Source organism: Panthera uncia, chromosome F2 (genome assembly GCF_023721935.1).
Source record: "Panthera uncia isolate 11264 chromosome F2, Puncia_PCG_1.0, whole genome shotgun sequence".
NCBI classification, from domain to species: Eukaryota; Metazoa; Chordata; class Mammalia; order Carnivora; family Felidae; genus Panthera; species Panthera uncia.
Genome location: NC_064812.1, coordinates 38,763,574 through 38,791,374, shown reverse-complemented (window position 1 = coordinate 38,791,374; position 27,801 = coordinate 38,763,574). Strand labels below are relative to the sequence as shown.

At 45.8% G+C, this 27,801-nt stretch overlaps 1 protein-coding gene and 1 pseudogene across 2 annotated transcripts in view; both read left to right on the top strand.

Moving 5' to 3' along the window:
- Nucleotides 1–27,801, top strand: part of MATN2 (matrilin 2) — a 134,272-nt gene that overhangs the window by 38,803 nt on the left and 67,668 nt on the right. For both annotated transcript variants that reach the window (XM_049633050.1, XM_049633049.1), the window contains exons 3-4: nucleotides 8,406–8,975; nucleotides 18,060–18,182. In XM_049633050.1, coding sequence (XP_049489007.1) covers nucleotides 8,406–8,975; nucleotides 18,060–18,182 — 693 coding nt within the window. The remainder of the gene's footprint in view (nucleotides 1–8,405; nucleotides 8,976–18,059; nucleotides 18,183–27,801) is intronic.
- On the top strand, nucleotides 18,836–19,566 carry LOC125924509 (NADH dehydrogenase [ubiquinone] 1 alpha subcomplex subunit 1-like; annotated as a pseudogene).

The following is a 27,801-nucleotide window of genomic DNA, read 5'->3' as shown; positions in this document are numbered from 1 at the left end:
TGGTGAGGCACAAGGCACTTTTGGACGTGGATGCGTGCAGCAGGTGAATCCCTGGGGCTAAGGCACAGTGGTGCCCCCCACCGCAAGGCACTGGCCCAGGGTAGAGAGTGAAGAAGACATGTGCCCTGGGGGAGTGTGTCTTGAGTTGAGCTTTAACTCCCGGGGCTCATCCAGTCTCTGCTTCCAGTCCTCCCCAGATTTCATCGAGGGAAAAATGTGTTAATTGGCAACCAGGAGTTGCAGTTAGGTAAGGCTCTTCTCTGGGACATTTTCCTGCTCATAGGAGACTCTTTACATCACATCACGTACTGGGAAGTAGGGGCTAACAGTGCAGGTCCTAGCACCAGACTGGCGTGGGTTTGAAATCCTTACCCCACCACCACTCTTTTGCCCCATGCCAGTGGACTTGTTATTCAGACTCTAAGGGTCAGCACTGGGGGCAATAATGGTGCCTGCCTTATTTATTTTCTGAATCTAGTTGAAAGCCAGGACATAGCTGACACGTACATGATCCAACATCAGAAGAGAACATGGGAAAATCCAGGATGTATGGTTGCCATACTTACAAGGTCTCTCTCGGTCTTGGAAAGGGCTCCTTTGATACTGTCCTCTCCTCTGGACTCTTGGCTCAGTGGTACATGATCTTTCTGGCTCACATACCCCTTGGGATAGAGCTCTCAGATTTGTCTCAAGAATCAACGGAAAGAGTTACAAGTGCAGATTCCCGGGCACTAGCCCCAGAGAGTCAGATTCACTGCCTAGGGTGAATTCACTGACTAGGTCTAGGGTGCTGCCTGGAGCTCGGCATTTTAAATACACACCCCAGGTGTTTATTCTTTTTTAAGTTTATTTATTTATTTTGAGGGGAGAGAGAGAGAGAGAGAGAGAGAGAGAGAGAGAGAGAGAGAGAATGAGAGAATAGCAAGTAGGCTCCACCTTGTCAATGCAGAGCCTGAAGCAGGGCTAGAACCCCTGAACCATGAGATCATGACCTGAGCCGAAGTCTGGAGTCAGATGCTTAACTGACTGAGTCACCCAGAGGCCCCCACACCCCAGGTGTTTCTGATGTCATCAAGACATTGAGGTTACTGCTGTGGGGGTTCTTTCTTATATCTCCACTGACCAGTGCTCCCAGTTCCTAGAGGAGTATCTGCACCTTCTCTCTTCCCTGTCCTTCCACCCCTCCCAGTCATACATGTACATCAAAAAGATTATGGAGCATCATACCTGGAACTATGTGGATACCAGGGATTCGTAGAAGATACCGCATGTGGCTGGGTAGCTCCATGCGTGAGATGCTGGGGGGAACACGTCCAAGCAGAGGTAATTGGGGGAGGTACCCGAGGACTCAGAGGAAGGCCTAATTTAGGCTGGTGGGGTGGGGGCATCAAAGAAAGGTTTTCAGAAATAGGTGCCCCCAGGGTTGAGTCCTAAGCTGAGGAGGCAGCCTAGAGAGGATGTAGGAAACTACAGACTAATATTGTCAGGGGATAAGGTATAGGGTAGGGAGGGCTGGGCCAAAGCCTTTATTAGTTCGTTCTCCCATGAACATGATTATTTTTTAAAGTTTATTTGTTTATTTTGAGAGAGAGAGAGAGAGCAGGGGAGGGACAGAGAGAGAGAGAAGGAGAGAAAGAATCCCAAGCAGGCTCCGTGCTGTCAGTGTGGAGCCTGATGTGGGGCTTGACCCCACAGACTGTGAGATTATGACCTGAATTGAAATCAAGAATCAGACGCTCAACCGACTGAACCATCCAGGCACCTCTCCCATGAACATGATTGATCATGCTGTCAGTGACCCTTAGGTGGTGGCTTTGGAAGAAATTGCTTTGATGAAAGAGTATCCTGAGAATTTACAGCTGCCAGGTTTAGCTATTGTGATTCTGATCAATGAAACTCACCAAAATATTCGTTTATAGGAAAGTTCTGCTGTAAAGAGAAGAGTAAGTTCCATTTGTGGGAGAGTCTCTCTATTCTCTCAGGCCAGGAAAGCCATTGATGAGAAGGTTGGGGCGGTGGGGAGTGGGGGGTGGCGCCTGGGTGGCTCAGTTGGTTAGGCGTCCGACTTCAGCTCAGGTCATGATCTTGCAGTTCGTGAGTTCAAGCCCTGCGTTGGGCTCTGTGCTGACAGCTCAGAGCCTGGAGCCTGCTTTGGATTCTGTGTCTTCCTGTCTCTCTGCCCCTCCCCCACTTGCATTCTGTCTCCCTCTCTCTCTCAGAAATAAATAAACATTAAAAAAAAAAAAAAAAGAAGGTTGGGGCATTATGGTTGGGTGGGATCTAAGGGCCCAGTTGCAAAGGGTCTGGTTGGCAAATCGGTTTCATTCCTCAAGCCCCCTCCAGACACCAGGTGGAGGGAACTCAGGGTGCCAAGCCGGGAGCTGTGCTGTGGCAGAGCTTTGATTCTGAGCCTGCGATTGATTAGGGGTCTCACAGGTGCCAGGTCGGGAAGCCGGGGGGATGGCGTGCAAAGCTTGGGATTTGCCATCCTGGCTTGAGATTTTATCACGTGACTGGCTGACAGGCAGATGTTCTTTCCCTATGGTTTATACCCTTGGGTTTTTGAGCCCTATGTGCAGGGCTTACCATTTATGCCAATTAGATTTCATCTTGTTAGTTTTGACTCATCATTCCAGCACTCAGAAGTCCCTTCTGGTCCTGACTCCGTAGTTTGGCTTACTCGCAGTTGCTCCCGGCATCATGTGTGGTGGTGTTGAGAGACCCGTGAGTGCCCCAGCATTTGGAAAAATGTTTGGAAAATCTTACCAAGTGGGGAATGATTTGCTAATGAGTCCAAAGTATGTTTTTAGATGCCATCAAGAAGCCCAGGGTGTTTCCCTAATAGAATATAATCAAGTTTTCAGGATGTTCCCCAGGGATTCTTTAGGAGGTTGCGAGTAGAGCATAATGGATTCACAGAGGGCCGTAGCTCATCAACATTTACTGTCAGATGTCTGGCAGGGGTTATACAGCAGCTGGCGACTGACTAATAAGGGAAGTGGAGACGGAGGGACTTGACCGTGGTCTTTGCAGCCCTAGCCAAGGAGCACGTGCCCCAATCAAGTGCCCTAAGTACAGGGGAGTTGCAGGTTAAGTCACTTTGGGGGCATAGGATAAAAAATAGTCTAAACTGCCTCTGAAATATCCATGAAATCACCTGTAAGTCCCAAGAACTAGTCACAGTCTGGAGGAGGCACAAGGTGACAGAGCCACACAAGGTGGCCTCAGGGGCCATGTCTCAGGCATCTGTGGACATGTACTCATTGAGCATGACACTGGGTAGGGTTGTGGTGCTGTGTTACATGGTAGTCTTTTTTTTTTTTTTTTAATTAATATTTGAGAGAGAGAGAATCCCAAGCAGGCTCCGCTTTGTTAGTGCGGAGCCCGATGCGAGGCTTGAACTCACTAACCGTGAGATCATGACCTGAGCCAAAGTCGGACACTCAACTGACTGAGACACCCAGGCACCCCACATGGTAGTCTTTTCTCTTGGTCTGTCTGTCTCTCCAGCTGTCTTTCTTTGACCAGCCCATATACCACAATTCACATAAACCAAACGCTTATGGGATGCAGTTTCCCTCGGCCCTCCATCACCCACATCCATCCTGCAGTTTCCCCGGCCTTGCTCCTACTGATCTCTCAACAAGCACTTGTCAGATGAATGAGAATGGAAATGACCAGCAGCCGGATTTACTGGGCTACTGCTATTCAGGGAGGCAAGCATCTGTTTTATCATTTTATTCAATTTTTAAAAAGACAAATAGGCATGGAGCAGAGAGAAGCCCTTGGCAGGAGGCAGGCAAGTTTGAGCCATAGCTTCCAGGCTGTGATTCCAGGGAAGGAAGGGCCAGTGCAGTCCTGGTGTATCTTGAGTATGCTGAGGGTGACAGGTCTAAAAGAATAAAACCCTTCCTGAGTATTGCTTGGCGGTTAAGAGCGTGGGGTACAGAGGCAGACAAAATGGGTTCAGATCCTGGCTCCCCTCCTTCCTAAATACGAGGCCCTGAGCTAGTTATCTGGCCGTTCTAGGCTCATTGTCATCACCTGTAAAATGGGATAGTAACAGTACCTACTCCCTAAGGTGTTCATGAAGAACAAAGAAGCCAACAACTGGAAAGTATTCAGAACAAGGCCCAGTACTCATTAAGTGCTCAATAAACAGTAGCTATAAATTGTTACTATATTCTTCTGAGTTTCACAACATCCCTGGCAGGTATTATTGTCACCATTTCACAGAAGAAGAGAGTGAGGGTCAGAGAGGATAAGGAGAGGCACGAGACCACATGGACAGAAGGTGGCAGAGGCTGGACTTACACTCAGGTCATAGGACTGTCTGTTGTATCACTAAGCATTTCAGAGCTCCTTTTCAGTCTCCGGATGAAATTATTTTACCCTTATTATAGATACATATTTTCCTTCCCCAAACATGCTTTGATCTTCCCAGGCAGATGGCACCAAATATTTACTGTACAATTACATGGCCGTGATTGAATTTAGCCAGAGCAAGGAGGCTGATTAGTCAGGGGTCTGCAACCCTGAGGAGAGGAAATCCTTCCAAGGTTGCAACTGTAATCCCGCTGGGGTAGAAATGTTGCTTAAAATTGTCCTGGCTCAGGTTCAAGGGTAAGAGGCACTTGTTTCCCCAACTTTGGGGGCTTTGAAGACAAGCTGACTGTACTGAAGTGCTGGTGACAAGGTCCAGACTGTCACTTTGTGGTTCAAGGGATGACATTTTATGATGTGCCCAAAGACCCTCATCCAGTGCTGTTGAAAGTCTGTCATGAGGGGCCAGAAGGAAGATTGCACGCTCTTCTCCCAGGCTAGGGACACAGGGATGCCATTTATCAGAACCTGTATGTGAAGGGAACACACAGAGGAGAGTCTAGAAACACCTCTTAGCAGTCCCCACATGGAAAAGCTGTGGGGTTCTTCACAGCAAATATTTCAGAATGTCCCCAGCATCTACAAAGCCCATATTGTAATGCCAGCTGTATTGAGAATTTCCAAGGTGTCCACCATGAGGTAGAGGAAGAGCCATTAGTATAGTTCCAGGTCTGACCCTAACGAGCCATAAGGCCTCACAGAGGTGGAATCACATTTCTAAGCCTCAGTTTCCCCTTCTGTAAAGTGAGTGACTTGGACTTTATTTCGATCCCTCCAGCTCTAAGAATTTATTGGTCTATGAGTCTACGAACCAAAGTTCCAAAGTGGCTATGCTTCCTCACAAAATGGCAAGATTTGGGTCCAGAATCTATGCCTCTATTAGCAGAATCTACACCTGCTCTAGACCTTCCCGACTTTGTGGTTTTCATCCACCTCCTTGAACTGACTGCTGTGGCTCAATCCCTTTCACCTGAAGCCTTGCTCCACCACCCAGAATTCCATTTAACTCTGCAAATGTTGACCAAAGACTTACTCGGTTCCCACCTGCACGGTTAGGCAGATGAATGCAACTGTCTCCCACTTGGGGGAATTCACAGTGAGATGGTGAGGTCCAGACTTGCCAGAACTTCGTTTCTCCAGAGATCCCTCTAGTACCTAAACTAGGGGTTCTCAAAGTGTGGTCCCTGGGCCAGCAGCATCAATTTTGCCTGGGAACTATCTAGAAATGCAGATTTTCAGGTGTCACTGTAGATCTACAGAATCAGAAATTCTGGAGGTGTGGCCCACCGATCTTAGTTTTGAACAATCCTTGAGGCGATTGGGAGGCACCTCAAGTTTGAGAACCACCGGACTGGCCTTCTCAGGGACAAGCTGAAAGACTGTGGTCCTCAGCCCCTAAGGGACCTGAGGAGTTCTCCTGAGGAGCACTCGGTCACTCGGGCTGCCAGGACTGGCTTTCAGCTCATAGCCACAGCTCCCTTGGCACCTCCCACAATATTTCGAACCTTTGTGGTGTTTTTGTAAATGCCCAGGCATTGTGGAAACTACACATTTGTTTTGACGGGAGCTAATCCAGTTTAGCACATAATTCCCCATGGAACTTCCAGGCTTCCCTTTAAATTGACTGTGATGCTTGATGGGATGTTGACACCATGACTAAGACCCACAGCAAAGATCCCAACCCCAGAGGACCTCCTGCTTCCAAAAATCTCCCGAGGAAGAGTTCTCAGGAAGCCAGTCTGCTGTCTCCTCTCTCCCTCCCAAGAAGGCTTTCCTTAATATCTTCCTCCATGGCAGGGTCTGAGCCTGGTTGCAGTTCTCCTCAGCAGGCGGAGGTCACTGGGTCACATTCTCCCTGCAGTGAGTTCAGACATCAAGGGTGGGGTGCGGGTGGCTCCTGGAGAGGGGCCAGCCTGGGTCCTGGCCCTTGTCTTCTGTCCTGGGACCTGCGGGTCTGTCGTCCATGGCTCCGACCCAGGGCTGTATGCTAGACCATCGGCACCTTTGTGAAAATTACAAGAGGCACCCCTTCTAGCTGCTTCTCGGGGTGGACACAGCCCCTGGGGTTCAAGATTTCAGCCCCTTGCCTCATAGGGCAGGTGCCTGTGTGCAGGAACAGCGGCCTTCTCCCCAGCCTGGGCCCTGCAGAAGACAAATGCGGGGCGGTGTGGGCAGATAAGGGGGTTCCCACACACAGGACCCAAGGCTACACTCTTCACCAGCGTCAGTTCCTTGAGTTCTAGCTACCACCTAATGCTGTGGGTGTTGGTATTGTCTCCATATAGGTTTTTTTTTCTGTATTAAAAGGGATTTTCAAACTTTCAGTGCCTCCATTTTCTTGTGTATCCAAATGGATATGACACTAGTCTTTCCCCTTAAGAGCTTGTTCTGAAAATCAAATGAGACCATAGAGAAGAATGCACTCTGGAAAATAGATTTTAAAACATCCCACAAACGTCAGGTTTTATATTGATCTTTCTCCCAGAGTCCTTGAATGCAGTTTCTGGGGCCTCTGGTTTGAGAAACACATTTTGAATTCACACAGCCCCGGCTTTATGTGTGGGTGCAGCACAAGGTTGGTCTCCTGCCAGGAGGCTGTGGTTTGGGGGTGCTTCCTCGCCCCCAGATCGGAAGACTTGTGAGGCCACGCGGTGGACGAGGTGTGTGTGCAGGCGCTCGGGGCCAGTCACAGCCTGGCAAGCCGGCCTGGACAGGATGACCTCATGGGCCTTTCCCACTTTTCATCTGGATGACTGGGTTCACTGTTTCATATTTGGCTTCCTCTGTCTTTCTTGCAGCTGTGGTGATTGGGATTTAGGGCAAGCATTTGGGATCCCTTTTCTAATCCCTGTCAAATCTGGATTTAGCTACAGAGTCTGGGAAGGGGAGGAGGCACCCCCCCTTTGGCTGGAGAAGGTAGCTCAGAACATCGGAGAAATTCCTCCACCCTCTGAGGGAGGAGGCCTCTCATCTCATCCCCTATCAGCCTCTTCCCAGGATGTGATGAGTTTCGCCCACAGACTCAAACCTCTTCTAGCCTCCTTGTTTGAGGGTTTCTGGAACAAGTATGGTGGGGGTGAGGGAGAGACTTAACATTTGCCTTTTTCCCGTTAACTGTGTCCTTTGTCTCTCGGTCAGTCCCTTCTCCAGCTTCAGCACCTGCTCCCCTCGTTGAGGTGGAGGCCCCCTCTCAACCAGTGCGGCAATGGTCGGCATCAACCACCTTGCAAACCACTGCCACCCTCATTGGCTTGTTATTATGTAACCTCCCTACAGGTGAGCAGAGTTACATGGTGTGATGCTAATATACTGTGCTCATCACCGGTGGCATCAGGTGCACATTTCCCAGGCCTTTCATAGCTGGCTCGGGGTTACCCTCCAACTCCGTTCCTCTCTGCACCTCCTAGCAGCCCTTCACCGCTCACTCCATTTCCACCACCCTCGTGCCATCGTAGGCTTCTGTTCACGTGTCTGCCTCCATGTGTTCCTTCTCTGGATGCGAACGCCGTGTGAGACCAGTTCACGTCCTGTCTCCTTGACCCCAGCCCACTAACATCCCCGTTCTCTGAACATCTAGTGTCGGCACCGTGCTAATTATTCTTTCATTTGTTCCGTTAGTTAAGTTCCCAAGGTGGAGCGTAAGCTCCTTGACGGTGGTCCCATCCTAGGCTTATTGCATATTCCCTGCAGTATCCAGCCAGGCTTATGTGGCATGCAGTAAATAATAAAATCATTTTGGCCCCGCTCAGGTGCGTGCCCACCTAAAAACTGTATTGATGGCTTTCTAGAAACTGAAGTGTCCGTTTATCTTGCAAAAATAAATAGTATCTTTGTAGCCAATACTCACGATCACACAGTCATGCACATTTTTTTACCCTTACAGCTTCCCCGGGCGGGGAAGAAAAGCCCGTGGAGATTGGAGGTCTGGAAGGTGACCCCCAGCCCTAGGATTTCCAACAACAGCCAGGCTGCCCTGGGCCTTAGCACTCTTCTAATGGATCTGACCTCTCCTCTTTCCCCAGAGAGCTCCTGTGAGAATAAGCGGGCAGACCTGGTCTTCATCATCGACAGCTCCCGCAGCGTCAACACCCACGACTATGCAAAAGTCAAGGAGTTCATCGTGGACATCTTGCAATTCTTGGACATTGGCCCTGACGTCACCCGAGTGGGCTTGCTGCAGTATGGCAGCACCGTCAAGAACGAGTTCTCCCTCAAGACCTTCAAGAGGAAGTCTGAAGTGGAGCGTGCAGTCAAGAGGATGAGGCACCTGTCCACGGGCACCATGACGGGGCTGGCCATCCAGTATGCCCTGAATATCGCATTCTCAGAAGCAGAGGGGGCCCGGCCTCTGAGGGAGAATGTGCTGCGGGTTATAATGATCGTGACCGACGGGAGGCCGCAGGACTCCGTGGCCGAGGTGGCTGCAAAGGCACGGGACACGGGCATCCTGATCTTTGCCATTGGTGTAGGCCAGGTGGACCTCAACACACTGAAGGCCATCGGGAGCGAGCCCCATGAGGACCACGTCTTTCTGGTGGCCAACTTCAGCCAGATGGAGTCGCTGACCTCGGTGTTCCAGAACAAGTTGTGCAGTAAGTCCTGCTCCTCTGGGGCTCTTCCAGGGGGAATCATGAGGATTCCTTTTTTCATCTCCCCGTGTTGTTTCTGTGCTACCTTGTCCCAGGTACTGTGTTGGCAAGGGGTGTTCAGCAAAGGCCAGGATAGACATGGCATTCTCCTGGGGTTGCACTCTGGCCAAGGAGACAGATAGTGAGGATGTAGTGATGCAGATAAGTAAGTAACTGCAGTTGTAACAATATCATAGAGGAAGAATTCAGGGCAGGACCCAACCTAGACCAGGGTGCCCAGGGAGAATCCTCTGGGGAAGGGACGTTTGAACTCAGACAGCAGAATGAGTACAAGTAGATGGGCAAAGCTTTTCTCCAACACATTGGACTGCCCTGGCGTTCCTTAAGCTAGAATTCATGAGTTGGAGTAGACATGGGGACGGGAGGGCAAAAAAATTCCATAATGTCTCCTTGGCTGGGGCCGAATACCAAGCATTATTGCCCCATGGTGGTGCTAGTGGTGGAGATTTTCTCTTTGAAGAGGCCCAGTGCACGGGGAGGGCTGAGATTTGGTCCCCTCCTTCTGTAAGGGGGATACCTGTCCACATCCTTGAGCTGCCTTCTGCTTCAGGGGTCCTCTGCCCTCTCTTGCTTTCTGATCCTCCTCTCCACAAGGCTTCTCTCTCCCTTCCTTGCCAGCCTGCGCTCAGTTACCTGAGCCCAAGGGCTCCTGCCTCAGCTTTCCGCAGCAGGTCCGCTTGCCCTCTCCCCAGTTTCCTGCTTCTGCAGCTGGCTGCTTGTCCTTTCTTCCTCCAGGAGGGCAGGGGCTCAGGGGGCCACCCAGCCTCCTCTGTAGTCCTTGGAAACTGGAGACGTGCCTCCTGACCTGGTAAACAGTGTCCGGTGTTACCTTGCCCTTATCCATCTGTCCCTGTCCCCTCCAACTGTCATGCTTTTTTGATGGGAAAGCAAAAGGAAAAACCTATTTGGAAATAACTAGTGTTCCAAAGTATGAGTATGTGTGGAGAATGAGCTTAGGACCAGACTCATCTCCAGCTCCCCAAGAGCGGGGGGGCTCTGAGGACTCTTTTCTCAGACTCTTACACAGCCTTGGGACCCCCACTACTCCCGCTGAAGCCTCAGGGAGGAAAGATGGTGTGTTTTTGATGTGTTGTTGTTTTTTTGAATCCCCTGCTGAGAACTAACCTCAAAAAGCAGAGACTCCATTGTTTCTTGACTCTCAAGTCAAAAGATGTACTTAAAAAAATCAATGCCATGAAGGAAAAAAGAACCTTTTTCTCTGCAATGTCTCTTGGAGAGTTTTCAAAAGTGCCGTTTGGCCTGGCACGCAGAAGGGCCGTGTCAATGGGGTGCCATGGCTCAGGTTGCCCGGGAAAACTTCAACCAGTAGAACGCGCTGCAAACATTTTAAGGTTTATGACTTTAAATGACTTCTGCAGAATTTATGTTCCCCTTTTCCTGGAAATATTAAAAAAGAAATTGGTTCCGTGACAGTATTGATGGGTTTATTCATTTGTCTTGGAAAATGTCAATGGAGTTCTTTTATAAGCGCTCTGGATTTATCAGGAAATGGAAAGGCGATATGAGGCTAAGGATGTGGACTTGTGTGAATAAGGACCTTTTCTGTGTGCCTTATGGTCAGGCAGCAAAATTAAAAGGCAGTTTGGATCCTCCGCCCCGCACTTTGTTGTAATCTGGAAGCTTTTAAGAAAATATTGGGATTATGCCATTCGTTCGTTGGCATGGCCCAAGAACCCAGGCCCCCTGCCTCCCCGGAAGAGACCAGTTTCTCTCCCACCACGTGGCAGGGTTCTGCTGAGCAGACCTGTCAACCGTCTTGACAGGTTGAGGAGGTCCTGAGGCCTCTTTATCAACTGTGCAGTAAAGATTTCAATAACTAATATTTATAAAGCACTTACTCTTCTGTTTTTATATTTGATCCTCACAAAAATCTGGGGGAGGCAACACAATACCATCCCTCCCCCCTTCACACCTTAGTAACTGCTTATGTGAATTCCCCGAGAACATATAGCCAGCAGGTAGTGGGTTCTCCTTTCGAAGCTCTTGCTCATTTCACTCCTCTGCACGCCAGGGGTTATAAATTCCTCTTTTAAAGTAAACCATTTTCTGGTGGCCACCTCCACAGTCCAGCCATGCTGAGTAAACCAACTTTGAGGTTGACATTCACCCCAGAATTTATAGGAAGCTTTGTAGGTTAGGGGAAGAGCAGACTTGAGTCTCAATGTCCCCACCTGCCACCTATATGATACTTAGCAAATCCGCTTGTCCTGGGCTAGGTACTTTCCATATGTTCTTCATTTAATACTTATAACAAGCTTATGAGGCAGATGCTATTATTATTCTCATTTTACAGAAGTGGAAACTGAGGCTTAGAAAGGATAAGCAACTTCAGATAGCAGGATTGGAGATTCAGTTTGCAGTTTCTCTGGCCCAAGCTCTTACCCTACCCTTCACGTGCCAGGCCTGAGGGTTCCAGGCTGGTAGAAAGATGCTCTCATCACAGAGAAGTGGGATGTTGGCTATCCAAAATGTGCACCTCAGAAGCCTTGGAGAGTCACCAGGGACTGAGGGAACTCTGGTCAGAGAATACCTTGGTCTCCCTAGGAGCTTCTAGAGAGCTTTAAAAAGGAGATAATAATATTAATAATCATTGCCATTTATTTTTTTATTTACTTATTTAAAAATTTTTAACTGTTTTATTTATTTTTGAGAGGGGCGGGGGGAGAATGTGTGGGGGAGGGGCAGAGAGAGAGGGAGACAGAATCCAAAGCAGACTCCAGGCTCTAAGCTGTCAGCACAGAGCCCGATGCGGGGCTGGAACTTATGAACCATGAGATCATGACCTGAGTCGAAGTCAGACGCTTAACCAACTGAACCACCCAGGTGCCCCTAATCATTACCATTTATTGACATTAATATGTTCATGCACTGTTTTGAGCTATTAGCCTATATTAATTCATTTTATTCATACAAGAAACCTGTGAAGTAGGTACTTTTACAATTCTCATTTTACAGAAGGGAAAACTAAGACCCAGAGAGGTTCAATGACTTATCCAAGGTCACACAGCACTGTGGTAGCATTGAGATGTGAGCCCAGGCATTCTGGCTCAGTGTCCACATCTTGACCATTAGGTGCTACAAAAACTTGAAAGATGAATAGGAGTTTTCCTGGCTAACTGAGGGGAGTGCGGTGGGCGACAGCAGTAAGCCAGGAAAGGAAAGATATTTTCACTTGATTTTTCCATTTCATTAAAACAACAGTAACAGCAGCAGCAGCAGCAAAGAACTAGTCCAGATTCTCTCTTAGTTTTATAACCTGCTAAAAAGACATGACCCACATTTGAAAAATGCTGACGAAGGGGTAGGCAGGAAAGTGGAGGCCATGGTGCAACTAGGGACAAGATTTCAGAGGGAAGAAGGGCTGGGGCTCCTGTGCTTCGAGCAGAGCTGACAAGCTCTGCTTATCTGCGGATCAGGTCAGAGGAGACAGGCAGTCTTCCTGTGTGGTCAGAGCCGGTCCTTCATTGTCAAACTAGGAAGAGATTAGGCTCTGGAGCCAGACTGCCCTTGAGTGGGAGACCTGGCTCTGGCTGTCACTGCCTGTGTGGACATGAACTTGGGCACAGCAGCGGCTTTTATCTGCGGGCGGTGAATTCCCACACCAGCCACAGCAAGGCGGAGGCCGCTGAGGTTCCATTCTCAGGCCACCCCTGAGGGCACCAGAGAAACTTGGAGACCAGGTAGCCTGTGAATTGAGGCCCTGTCTACAAGACGACCAAAACCTACACATCCTGGGCTCTGCCATTTTTGCCACCCAGGGAGAAAGGACACTGAATTTAGGCGCTGAAAAATGCAGGTCTATCCTGGGCTTTCTGATGACTCATTGTAACCTGGGCGGGGCTGATTTTAAGTAACCTCTTGCTACCTGTTGTATCAGCCAAGCCTGGTATTTGGAGCCTAGAGGCTGGCAGTTCCTACCCTAACAGCCCCACCCCGCCCAGGCCAGGCACAAATTAAGGCTCTAATAGTGTTCCTAAGACACACCTTTCATCCACCAGCCTGGGCGAAGTCTACACTTTTTATTACAGCCCTTTGGGGCTCTGGTGTTAAGCGGGAGGCCAGATGGATTTCAACAAACGCTGACTCTACGTACCCAGTAATTGTTTCTTTCTAGACCCCCAGTCGGCCCTACCATTCCTTCGATCATTTATGCATCTGTTAATAGGCATTTATGCACATTCATATTTCCTAGTTAAAAAAAAAAAATCCAGTCCTGGGTGGCTCAGTCGGTTAAGCGTCCAACTTTGGCTCAGGTCATGATCTCATGGTCTGTGGGTTTGAGCCCTGCGTTGGACTTTGTGCTGACAGCTCAGAGCCTGGAGCCTACTTTGGATTCTGTGTCTCCCTCTCTCTCTGCCCTCCCCCACTCACGCTCTGTCTCTCTCTCTGCCTCTCAAAAATAAACATTAAAAAAAAATTTTTTTAAATCCAGTCTTGCCAGTGACCTAGTCTGCTGATGAGTGATTACTTCCCCAGAATACAAGGCCTTGACCCAGTTACAACCTACCAGGCCTTCTGAGAAATGCGTCCACTGCTTGCCAGTGGAGGAGGCAGGACAGTCACCTCCCCTTCAGCACACCACAGAGGCCGGTCCCACGAGATGGCAGGGGTGTGAGGACCCCATTGCTTTTGGGAACACCAATCACTCATCCGTAAAATTTTACAGACGGAAAATTTTTACTTTATCTTAGTAAAAAGATTTGAGATTCTTTTGCTTGAAAGTAACCGAAATTCAATTTGAACTAGCTTTTAAGGGGGAGGGGCCGTATCATATTACCCCGTGGAAATAAGTGGAAGAGTAACGAATGACAGTCCCACTTTCTCTCCATCTTCTCCTTCTGCCTCCCGTTCCTCTCTGTTCCTTGGGCAGAAAGCATGCACCCTGTCAGCCCCCGACAGGTACCTGCCCTTGGTTTAAGCCTCTCTTCCCTCAGTTCTAGCTCCTGGATGCCAGGAAAGGACTCTGATGGTCAAACCCTGTGCTGGTCAGTGGCATCCAGGAGCGGGGCTGCCTCATACCAACACATGGGCAGCTCCTACAGGTCCCACTCATTCGAAGTGAGAAGGAAGGGCAGTTTGTTGAAAAGGTGGCATGGGGGGTGGTGCTACCCAGACAAAATAATAAGTGTCTGTACTAAGGGTCCCTAGACACCATTCATGACTTTATTCTACAGGTAAAGAAACAGGTCTAAAAGGGCTACCCAACTTACCTGAACTTCCCTCCCTTGATCAAGTTAGAGCAGAACCGGAATCCAAGTCTTCTGGCTTCTTATCTGGTACGCTTTCCATTATACCAAATCACAGTCTCCTGGTTCTAATTCTTTTACGGCACATGGCCAAAACAAGCCTCTTTTAATTTCCCCATTTGACAGCTGAAGGAAGTGGAGTTTAAGGAAATTAAGTAATTCCTACAAAGTCATACTAAGTTGTGAAGCTGAGCATTCAGGCAGTCTGCTTCTAGAAGCCACCCTCTTCAACACTGTGCTGCCTGCTGCCCAACAGATATTTCCTCTGTCTCACATCTCCTGCCCCCTTGTATTGTCTGCCAGGGTCCAGATGAGAAGATGGGCACCGGTCATCACCTGGGCCTCACACCAGTGGATAACTGGTGTGTGGCTGGTTTCCAAACTTGAGACTTCCTTCATTACAGAGAGGGATACACTGAAAGTTCTTTAGGAATGCCCCCCGCCCCCCGCCATGCCTGTGGGTAGTTGGGCTCCAACAGTCTAGGAAAGAAAGAGAACAGTGCACAGCAAATGCATTTTAAAAACAGGATAATGATTTTCCACTCATAAGGCTGTCAAAACTTAACTATTTTGATAATCCCGAGCACTGAGGTTTTTTACTCTCATGCATTGCTGGTGTGAACCAGCTTGCAAGGCAATTAGGCCACATCTCTTCAAACTAGGATCCAGTCCTAGCAAAACCACCGCACTTGTGCTCAAGGAGATGTATCTGAGAATATGCATCCCAGTGTCAATGCAAGTGAAAATCTGGGAACTGTGCAAATGACGGCTGATGGGGAAATGGCTAAATACAATGAGGAAGAATCATAGGACCGATAGATAAAGCAATTGAAGGGAATAAAACAGATCTAACATATTTGATCAGATCTGAGATATACAGTCAATTCTCATTATTCTCAGTGATTATGTTCTATAAAGTCCTGGTGATTGCTGAATTTGCAAATACTGAACCACGACTCCTGGGGGAGATAGGGAGTTAGGTTCCTACAAGCCTCTAGTCTCCACATTTTTGTTAACTGATCAATACATAAACTGTTCTATGTGTCTAGAGGCACCTTATGTGATACACATGTTGATTCATTAACACTGAGCTGCTCACAGCTAGCAGCACTGTTGTTGAAGCCAGAGCCTGAAATGTACCTAGCGCACCTTTCACCTGTAAGGCGCCTGCTGCCTGCTTGCACCCAGAAGCACTAGACGCACATCACTAAGCTCTTCACATCAGCAAACGCTAGCACTTCGGCATTCTGCTCGGAGCCGTGTTAAACAGCAAAATCACCCACAAAAACAAGCCCAAAAATCAAAAAACAAGGCACCAAATAGACCTCAAAAAGGACAGTTGTGTACTGTCTGAGAACTGAAACAAGGAGGCCACCTCAGCTGGCAGTGTGCACATCAGGCGACTCAAATTTTTCATGACTGAGCCTGTCTGTGTTGATTTCACTGTGAGTATCGATTTTGGGGTTACAAATACATTTTAGTGAGTAGGCGAGTTCACGAATACGGAATCTGTGAATAATGGAGATCACCTGTTTGCAGCTTCACATCTTAACGTCTTTCACATTGGGGTGCATCTTAGATTCCCTGCAGATAGTATATACATCAGTACAGATAGAATCTGCAGTTAGTGTTGAGTGAAAATCCAAGGTGACGACCACTATGTGTAGGATGAGCTCCCACATATAAAATAAGACAATAAACCACCACACTTCCCAATGCTACATGCGGCTGTGTATGGAGCAGTCCCTAGGACACGGTTCTAAGTATTTTACCATCTTAATTATTTTAATCCTCACAAGGCTCTTATGAGGTAGGAGCTATTTTTATCCCCATTTTTTGAGGGGGCTGCAAAGGGAGAGGGGGAGAGAGAATCTTAAGCAGGCTTCATACTCAGTGTGGAGCCCCACGTGGGGCTCGACGTGGGGCTCGATCTCATGACCATGAGATAGTGACCTGAGCCAAAATCAAGTGTCAAACGCTCAACCCACTGGGCCACCCAGGTGCCTCTTATCCCCATTTTATATAAAATGGTTAAGAAAATTGTCCATGGTCACAGAAACATATTTTTTCACACCAAAGTAAAACTGATTGATAGGATTTAACTACTAACTTTCCAAACATTGTTTGTATCTTTTTTAAAAGTTTATTTATTTATTTTTATTCTTTAAGTGTAATTTATTGTCACATTGCCTTACATACAACACCCAGTGCTCGTCCCAACAAGTGCCCTCCTCAATGCCCATCACCCACTTTCCCCTCTCCCCCAACCCCCATCAACCCTTAGTTTGTCCTCCTATGGTTTGGCTCCCTCCCTCTCTGTTTGTAACTATTTTTTCCCCTTTCCCTTCCCCCACCGTCTTCTGTTAAGTTTCTCAAGATCCACATACAAGTGAAAACATACGATATCTGTCTTTCTCTGACCGACTTATTTCACTTAGCATAATACCCTCCAGTTCCATCAACTAATGAATGGATAAGTTTATTTATTTTGGGAGAAAGAGAGAGAGCACGTGCGTGTGTGTGCGAGCAAGGGAGGGGCAGAGAGAGAGGGAGAGAAAGAAAATCTCAAGCAGGCTCTGAACTATCAGTGCAGAGCCCGACAGAACCCGTCTCAAGGTTCATACCCCCAAAACCCTGAGATCATGACCTGAGCCGACATCAAGGGTGGGGCGCTTAACCAACTGAGCCACCCAAGTGTCCCCATTATTTGTATCTTAACAGGAGTTAAAACACAGACTATCATAAACTCACAACAATCAATCTTAATTGTATTGTTAAAAATTTTTTAAGTTTTACTGCCCTACTTTATTTATTTCCTACTGTATTTCTTACTTAGAAGTAACCAGACATATATGTTAAGATACACCATCAGTTTCACCAGTAGCTCCATTTTCCTAAGCACAGGATTAATGAGATTGTTCTTAGCTTTTGAAAGCCTCTTTTATTTGGGCTTCATAAAAATGTATTTCTACATATGGACATCTTTTTTGTTTATGAGAACACTTGCATAACTTGTACTCTGTTTATAATGATGCTTGTTAATTTTAAATATGTTCAAGTTGAATTATATTGAATAAAATAATAAATTAAGATGTAAAAAAAAAAAGAGAGAGAATTTTTATGAGCTCCAGACAGACTTATGCAAGAATTGATATATCTGAAAGCTGAGGTACTTCAGATACTAAATTCAGTAATATTTTAAATTGACAGAAAGATTAAGGAAACATGGAACTTAGGAATGAATTTTTTACTCCAAAATATTGTGTATAACACTTTCGCATATTAAAAGATTGCTCTTGGGATTTACGGCCCCCAAAAATTGTTGACTCTTACCATATCCTCATTTAATAGCTTTTCCTACAACCCCATTGCTGCCTACTGAAAATCCACATGTTAGCCAAAGCCCCCTCTGGTATCAGCAAACTTTCTGATTCCCCAATTGAGTATTATTAATTGAACCATGAAATTTCTCTTTTTTGTAGATCATTTTTGACCTATTTTAGTGGATATCGGCAATTTCATATGGCATCTTAGCGTCATTTCCCTTTAACCTTCTGTGGCCCGTTATAGATTCCTGGTGGCATTTATCTAGAACTGACTAGTCCAACGAGAGGCTCTGAATCCCCTGGAGGGTAGGGACTGCAACTTGTTTTCCTTTGGGTCCTGCTTTCTCCTTCACAGAAGGTTCTGGGTGAATGTGGGTGGATGAAGTCAGAGAAGGCGTCATCATTGCCTTAACTTGCTGTGTCTTCCCTTACAGTGGTCCACATGTGCAGCATCCTGGAGCATAACTGTGCCCACTTCTGCATCAATACCCCGGGCTCATACGTCTGCAGATGCAGACAAGGATACATCCTCAACTCGGACCAGACTACTTGCAGAAGTAAGATTGCTTTGCTGGTGTATCTGCACTGTCCTCCTCTGCCCTCTGCTCTCTCCTAGGCCCTATTTAATTCATGTGTGGCTCCTCGCTTAACCTAGTCATCATCTCCTTAAGGAAAGAAAGGAGGTTTTATAACTCGTGTATTTTGTGTCGACCTCCATCCTCCACCCCGCCATCGTAGTGCTTGGACCAGAGCCAGCACAGCACATAGTAGGCCAGCAGGAGGAGTTTGGAAGACTGTTGGAGGCATCTCCTTAGAAACAGCCTTTTGAATTCATGAGCTGGTGTCTTTTTCTTCCAAACTGTTCTTTAGGGGGAACCACTGGAGAGCCTTTTCATCCACTGTCTCTATTAACTATACCCTGAGGAATTGTTTCTGTATTTTATTCTCTTCTCTGAAGCATTGACTTAGGATGAGTTATTAACATTGGCTGGGAATGATTATTCCAGTTCTGTTTTAGAGGTGTGCAGTGATCTCGTAGTAGGGATCTAGTAGACCTATAAAGTCTCCTAAATGAAAAAGAAAAAAAAAAAAAGGTCAAACAGATTAAAAGTGCGGATAGAACTCAGATTCTCTTTTTTTTTGGCCAAGCTCCCAAACTAGACAACATACTGACATTTGAACCAGCAAGAGGTAATCTGCCTCTTAGAGGAGAGAATTCCCTATACACTGAGTGTGGTGCCTACATATGTATGTTTTTAAGTTGTAAGTAAAGCCACTGTGTTAGCCCATAGACAGCCAGGCTACCAAACCAGGCTTACTCAAGATGTGAGGAAGGCCAGCGGGGAGACCTTGCTCCTGGCAGCCGAGGCGCGATGTGGTTGGAGATTCTGCCCGGGATCGGTGTCATGGCCGTGTGCTTGGTCATCCCCGGCATAGCCACTGCGCACATCCACAGGTTCTGTAATGGGGGCAAGGAAAAAGGGGTTGCCATTATTACCCATATCACTGGAGTTTGATGCAAAGAGATAAGCGCATCTCTGGAGTTAATCGTTACCGTGGGTCAAAGGGTTTGGAGAATATTGATTAAAGAAGCCTTTTCCCGACTGATGAAGAATAACTCAGTTATGCTCATCTGCCCTTTCTGGAAGGTTATGCAGTGTATCAATGTAGTACATAATAAAAACAAAACAAGACAAAACAACAACAACAACAACAACAACAAAAAGATGTGAGGAAGACCGGCCCACACGGAGGCAAATAAAACTCAGCTAATCTGACACGCAGTTCATGCAACACATAATTGTTATTATACCTCATGGTAAGCAATTAAGCATTAATGGAAAGCATCTGCACAAATGGCTGTAATTAGTATCGAATATATGGAGCCAAACCACATTTTCCTGTTTTCTTCCCACTTCATTTTCAGGGTTGTAAATAGCTGGATAGAAGCCTCCTGCCCCCCAAGGTTAGGGAACATCTGCTTGACTCCTCCAGTTCTGTGGCCTCTGGAAACACAAAGCTTCCCGGTGCTATGTGTTCCTGGGCTCCTCCCAGACCACAGGGTCCCAGATTTTTGAGTGCAGCCTGAATCATCCTGATCTTCTGCTTGAACCTCTGACCCTTCTTGAGTTTCCACAACAAAAATTGCTCACACCCACCGCTCATGGGTTTAATAGAATTCGCTGGGAAAATGGGGGAGCCCTGGCAAGGTCACCTCACACACTGCTCAGCAAACAACCTAAACATCTTTTTTAGACATCCCCCGACCCTCTTCAAGAGCTCCGCCCGCCCCCTCTCCCAGCCTCTTCGGGAGCTCCCCTCTGCAAGGTGTTGCTCTGAAGAATGCTCAGCCTTTCACCACCTTGCTTACTCCCGTCATGCCCTTCCCTTCTTAGGAACACAAGAAAGTCCTCCCCTTGTCTTCTGCCTCAATGGCCTGCTGCAATCCGGGCATCTGCTGACGTCCATTTTCCATGGGCTGGCTTAGTCAAGTCAGAGGAATTTGGGGACTAGCAAATAAAGAATAAAAAGTCCTCCCCCTAGTGTCATGAGCCAGGCCTTCCCCACACCAGGTTTTGTCAACCCCTGCCTGGTCCCACCTCAAGCCTGGAGACCCCTAGGCTCTCCCCAGTGTTGATCTGTCCTGGGATCCCCACTATAGGAGGAGGGCTGTGGGTGCAAAGAGCATGAAGCAGAAACTGCCTGGGCTTCAGACAGACAGGAGCAAGGCGGCCCGGGTCAGAGGTTCTCAGGTTCCAGTAACTAAGAGCCACTCAGGAAGCTGACCCCCGGGGTCTCACCCCCAGAGATTCAGAGTCAACAGGTTTAGGGTGGGGCGCAGGAGAATGCATTTTCAGTGAACTTCTGACATGGATTGCTGCCACGCTCTTGAGATCCACTGGCATCAGCAACGGGGGGACCGGAGGAAAGGGCTTCAAGTTAAGGGAGAAGAGAAGGAGCTGGAGCCAGGGGTCTGCTGTCCCATCTGACCCAGCCCTCCGGTCACCCGGAATCAGTTAACCTCCCTTCACTGTCAGCACCAGACTTAGCTGAGTAGGTACAGTCATAAAGAGCAGTTATCTCTCTCCCCGCTCCCCCTTTCTTTCTCTTTCTCAAAGATAATCACTCTTGTTTGCATGTCTGAAATTCTATCTGGGCCAGTGGTATAGTCCACAGACTTCAATTTCAACCTTGACATTCAGGCTGTGCCTGTGTCTCACGCCGAGCTGATTATTTAAATTCCTTGACTCCACTTCCACAGCCATAAAATGGGAAGGGTGGTGACAAATTCATACCTGTCTCATCAATAAATCCCTGTCAGCCTGTGGTTTGGGTCTGCTGGACAGTTGAAAGTTGTGCCAAGGGAAGGCAGGGCCATACCCCGACTTCTGTTTATGAACGGCTGGCGGGGACCTTCCTCCACCAACATTGAGAGAAGCCAGTGGGCATGGAGAAGAATAAGACACAGTTCTTTCCATTTTTGAGCATATAAGATGTGCCAGGGAGCATGCAAACTACCGGGGAAAAAAATAGTGAATAAAACAGCAGTGTTCCTGCTCACTTTCTTGCATGGGAGTAATTCAAATAAACAACCAAGGTAATTGCAGCCAAAAGCAATTGTGTCCCACTCCCAGCTCAGTGTGAGAGGTCAGGCCTAACTATAGCCACTGCACTTATTAAGTGCTCACCATGCTCCAGGAGCTCTCCTGGTGCTTTATATGTGTTATCTCATTTAATTCTGACAATAAGCTCTTAAAGTAGGTTTGGTCATTCTCATTTTACAGAGAAGGAAAATAAGGTACTCCCCTCAAAACTTTAGACAGTTTACTCAAGGTCGTATGGCTAGTACTATGACCAAAGCAGAATCGAAACCCTGTTATGTAGGAGTCCATATTATTAGCTCTTAACCACCATTTGATACTGTCCCATGATCCTTGAGGGCCCCCAGATGGCAGTAGGGCAATCCTGCAACCAGAGAAATTCCTCCAGACCCAGGTTCACAGGCTCGCTGATCCCCAGGGAGACTCAGAACTAATTCAACAGGACTAACAATCAAATGATTGTCGCTCCCCAAGTCCACTGCTGTGACACTGTCACTATACAGAATGATTTGAGAGGACCTCTTAGGCAATTGCCTTCGGACGCGCGCGCGCGCGCGCACACACACACACACACACACACGCCCCCATAGCCACCATTTTTTATTCGTACCTGTTTGTGTGAAGAGAGGAGGCAGACACAACTAATTCAGAGATCCTTCCGGTGGAAATGGGTCCTGGCTGTCAGACTTTGAGCTCCCTCTCCCACATAACCCAAGAATTCTGTTCCCTCCTGGTGATGGCACATGTTCACCCACTACCTGGGATACCAGGTTGTTGCAAAGCACCTCCATCCCACCTCCAGACAGTGTGGACTAATGCTTGAGCTAAAATCCTACTCTCTGTGATTCCCACCTTTGATCCTATTCTGCCAGCTAAAGCTATATACCAGAAAGTATATTTCCTTTTCTAAATAAAGAGAAAACCCTTTGATTATTGAAGAGTGTCATCCCCCCCACCTCTCATTAATTTTCTCTTTTTCAGGGGAAGCATAAACACATCTTTAAGTAACTGGGTTTGGAATCTCTTTGTGGTCCAAATTATCCTCTTCCGGACACTACTTGGTCAGTGTCTCAAAATATGCTCTTCCATTAAAAGACTAGACCAAGCATATTAAATAAATATTGCCTTCAAAGTTCTGCCCATCTGAGCAATTTGGAAGGTACTGGAAGTCAACGTTGTGGATTCTTCTGTCCTCCAAAATGTCTTTCCCATCTAATACCTCTGTATGAGATATATGGAAAAGTGCTTAGCAGAGTGCATAGCCATAAGGCTCAAGAGAAGTTTATGTCCTTTGCTTTCCCCATTTAAAAAAAAATGGGGGAAAAACCCTCATGAAGTATGCCTGTCTTCACGTGTCTGTTTCCCACCATTCCCCTCCTCTTGAATTCCTTTCCCACTAGTAGGAAAGAACTTTATCTTCTTTCCTTTTCTTTATTTATGTTTTTAAATAAGGAATTTCCCCTCCCTTCTCGAATATTTAATCTATCTGGAAAAATATTGAAAACACAACATTTAGAAATTTTCACTTGGCCAAAAAATGTAAACTGTCTTATCCAGCATTTTTTTCTCTCTCTCTCAAGAACCATATCAAATGCATTTTATTGCTTTCAGTCTTCAGATATGTTCCTGACATTATTTTTTCCAAGCTATGCAAGTGACTTAATAGCATTTATTTTAGAGTTTAATCAAGGGGCATGATCCAGAAAAACAATCATATTATTGAAAAGAGAAAAGAAAATTATAACCAACATCCTTCGTGGATTCAGATGCAAAGATTCTTGAAGACTTAGCAAATGGAATCCATATTTATATACTGTAATCAAGACCAAATGAGGTTTATCCAAAGAATGCAAGTTTGCTTTAACGTTCAAAAAGCAATCAATATAATTCATCATATTTAAAAATGAAAACGTTTAAAAATGAAAATATTTAAAAATGAAAACATATATAATCATTTCAGTAGATGCAAACAAAGTGTTGGACAATATCCAATACTCATTCATGATAAAAACTCTCAGCAAACTAGCAATAAAAGGGAAATTTCTCAACCTGATAAAGGGTATCTATGAAAAAACCTATCGTAAATATATCATACTCAAGAGTGAAAGACTAAATGCTTTCCTCCTGAGAGAAGGAGTAAGAGTATGTTCATTCTCACCACTTCTCCTCAACACTGTACTGGGGGTCCTAACTGATATCATAATGAAATAAAAAGAAATTAGAAAGTCATACAGAAAAAAGTAAAACTGTCTTTATTCACAGACTATGTGCTTGCTTATGTAGAGAGCTGGTGGAATCTTCAAAAAGCTACTAAAATTAACAAATGAACTTAGCAAGGTTGAAAGATACAAGTCAAGATACAAAATTATTTGATTGTGTTTTTACATACTGGCAACAAAAGTCAGAAACTGGAAATATGTAAATTAGGGATAAAGTTTACAAAATTCTGCATGATCTGTACACTGAAAAGTACAAAAGATTTCCACAATAAATTGAAGAAGACATAAATAAATGGAGAGATATACTGTATGATGGAATGGAAGATTTAATATGGCTCAGATGTCAATTCTATTGATCCGTAGATTCAAAGCAATCCTTATCAAAATCCTAGCAGACTTTTTAAGGTGGAAACTGACTATCTGATTCATATATATATATATGAACATGCAGAAGAACTATCATAGTCAAATACAGTCAATTCTTACTATTCATAATTATGTTTTATAAGTCTCTGTGAACATTGAACTAATGATTACTAGATCATTGTTCCTAGAAGAAATACAGGGTTAGGTTCTTGTGAGCTTCTGGTCACAGCATTTCATCAGTGAATACATAACCTTGTTTTGTGTGTGCCTCTATTTATTTTATTATTATTTTTGGAAATGTTTTATTTGTGTGTGTGTGTGAGAGAGAGAGAGAAAGAGAGAGAGAGAGAGAGAGAGAGAGAGAGAGAGAACAAGCGGGGGAGGGGCAGAGAGAGAAGGGACAAAGGATCTGAAGCAGGCTCTGTGGTGACAGCAGTTAGCCTGATGTGGGGTCAAACCTCAAGAACCTCAAGATCATGACCTGAGCTGAAGTTCGATGCTTAACCCACTGAGCCACCCAGGCGCCCCTGTGTGCCTCTTTTGAAGACTCCTTATTGAGTATATATTACTGATTGCTTAACATTGAACTCACAGCTGACAGCACTATTACTCATGCCTTAGTGGAGATCATCTAATATACATGTTTTCTTCACAAGGCATATCACAGCTTTCTTGCATTTAGGAACACTGGACAGCATTTCAGCACTATACCTGAGGGCCATTTTAAACAGTGAAATCACCAACAAAAAGCACAAAAGGCAAAAAACATGGCACTAAATAGAACACAAAAAGAAAACTTGTGTGTAGTATGAGAGCTAAAACAAGAAGGCAGAGCATTGCCTTTTTTGCCCTTAACTGGGAACATATGCATCAGGTAGCTAGAATTTTTACCATTCTGTGCACATACATCAATGGTCATGAAAATGCTGCAAATATTGATTTGTGTTACAAGTAAATTTTAGAAAGTATATTAATTAGCAAATATGGAATCTGCAAATAATGGGATCAATGAAAACTCTAAAAAAAATAAAATAAAGTTGGGGGCTTAAATTACCTGATTTCAAGACTAATTATAAAGTAATAATAAACAAAACAGTATGTATAGGTGACATCAATGGACCAGAATATAGTTCAAGAATAGACCCATACACATATGGTGAAATGATTTTTTATAAAAGTGCCAAAGCAATTCATGAGGAAAGAATAATGTCACCAACAAATAGTGCTATAACAATTGGATTGTCATGTGTGAAAAAATGGACCTCATCCCTTACCTCACATCATATATAAAAATTAATTCAAAATTGATTTTAAATTAAATGTAAGAATGGAAGCAATTAAATGTCTACATGAAAACGTAGGAAAAAGTTTTTTGATGACCCAGGGTTTGGCAAGGATCTTTTAAATAGGATATAACATGAAAAAACTCAATAAATTGCACTTCACCAAAATCAAAACATTTACTTTTCAAAATACGCTACTACCAAAATGAAAAGGTGAACGAACCATAGACTGAGATAAAATATTTGCAAAATGTATATCCAACAAAAGACCTTAGAATATATAAAGAATTCTTAGAACTCAATATTAGGGAAATAACCCAGTCAAAATGGGCAAAAGATTTGAACAGACACTAAACCAGAGAAGATAGATGGATGGCAAAGAAGCCTGTGAAGACATATTCAACATTATCAGTCATTAGAGAAATGCAAATTAAACCCACAGTGACACGCCACCATGCTTCCACTAGATTGGATAAATTTTGAAATATTGGCCCTAAAGTACGTGTTGGCAAAGTTGGCAACAGGAACCGTCATTGTTCCTGGCAGGAACGTAAAATGGTTCATCCACTTTGGAAAACAGTTTGTTTTCTACAAAGCTGAATATGTACCTACAATATGACCCAGGCATTCAATTCTTAGGTATTTACTGAGAATAAATTAAAGTTTATGTCTAAACAAAGATTTGAACACAAATGGTCACAGCAGCTTTATTTGTAAGAGTCCCAAACTGGAAACAACCCAAATGTCCATCAGTAGGTGAATGGATAACAAATTGTGATATATGCATACAATGTAATGCGACTAGGCAATGAACAGAGTGACTATTGACACATGCAGCAAGCTAGATGAATTTCAAAATAACCATGTTGCATGAAATAAACCAAACAAAAAAAGAGTACACACTGTATGATTCCATTTATAGAAAATTTTAGAAAATGGCAACTAATCTATGTGACAGAGAGTAGATTAGTGCTTGCCTGGGACCAGGGGCAGGGGGGCAGGGAGCAGGTAGAGGGATTACCAAGGGGCATGAGGAAACTTTGGGGATCTGGGGGTAATGGATATGTTCATTATCTTGATTATGATGATGATATGTTGACATGTCAAATTTATCAAATTGCATACTCTAAATTTATGCAGTTTATTGTATGTCATTTGATTCAATGAAGCTAATATATATGGAGAGAGAAAGTCAGAACAAGGTGGTTTTGGAAGGTGAGTGGTGCTGAGACAAAGCCTGCAAGATAAGAGATTGGAGAGAGAATCATGGAACAATCAGGGGAGGCGTTTGGAGGAGGGGGTTTTTCTAACAATGCAGGGCTTGTTGTCTTTGAGGGTTCTAACTAGACCAGACGGCCTGTCTGGAAGGGTTTGTTTGGGGCATTGGTGGCGAATGAGGGAAGGAATGTAAGCTGGAACCAATTATGGAGCAATTCGATTCCCAGCAGCGGTCTTTGGTGGGTAGGGGCACTGAGCACAGGGTGTCAGGGGTAAAACTACCTTGTAGTAAATTGAGTCTAGCAGTAATATATGCGTGGGATTCAAATTAGGTACCGAGTGGGTGGGGAAGTACCATCCATCCATCCATCCATCCACCCACCCTATGTCCATTCACTCATTCATTTATTCATCCAATACTTATTGGTTCCTTCTAGGGGCCAGGCACTCTTACGCGGTGGTGGGAAGAAAATGAGTGTTTCTCTTATATGTCTGAGACCCAAGAAACACTCAGATCTTGCTTTCCCTTGTGCTCCACACGTGTGGAGCAGAAGGTGAAAGATGCCATCAGTTTACAATTCTCATCAGCTCGGTCAGTTCAGTACACGCTTCCTTATGCCCACAGAATTAATTAGGAGACCATAGCAATAATTCCCACACCAGGGACATAGCGAGAGGATAAGGGGTGTGGGATGGTCGCACGATTTAGAATGACAGATCACTTCAGAGAAGAAACCGGGCTTTGAGGGAAAACTAGTGAATCTGGGAAGGAGCCCACACAAGTGGTTGGATGCAGCTGGAGAGAGGGGTTAGAGTTCAAGGAAAAAGCCCTGGCTGGATGTGCTTGGTGGTAGCAACTGACCCTGAGAATGGATAAAATCTTGGAGGGAGAGAGAGAGAGCGTGGAAAGGGAAGGTCAGGGTCTGAGCTTCGGGGCAGCCCACAAGGAGAGCAAGGAGCCAGAGTGGAGGAGCAAGCAGGCTGCGCCCACAAACAGCCAGCCCGCAGCTTCTGAACAAATGGCCTGCCTGGCCCCAGGCTCTGCTAGGACCGCCCTGAGCAGAAAAGGAGGACTGCTGAGCAGAGGGCGTGCGGTCACGGAGCTTCCTCTCCGCCCTGGCTGCTGGGCCCCGGAACTCGGAGAGGGTTCCATGCAGTCTGCTCGCCCTCTGGCTGGGCCAGGCTACAGGGTTAAAAAACAAAGAAGAAGAAGAAAAGAAAGGAATCTGGGGTGAGTAGCGTTCTTATGGGAGAATTGAGTTGACTGCATGTGAGCAGAGAGCCGGCCATTGGGAAAGGATGACCACACGTCAGGGGAAAACGAGTTTGAAGCTCATAGAGCTGCTTTTCTGCTTTCCTCTTTTCACAAGCACCTAGAAAAGTGGTTCTCAGAGTGGCCCCCCAGACAGCAGCTCAGCTTTGCAGGGAAACTGGTTAGAAATGCAAACTCCCAGGCCTGACCCTAGCGCTACCAGATCGGGGATTCTG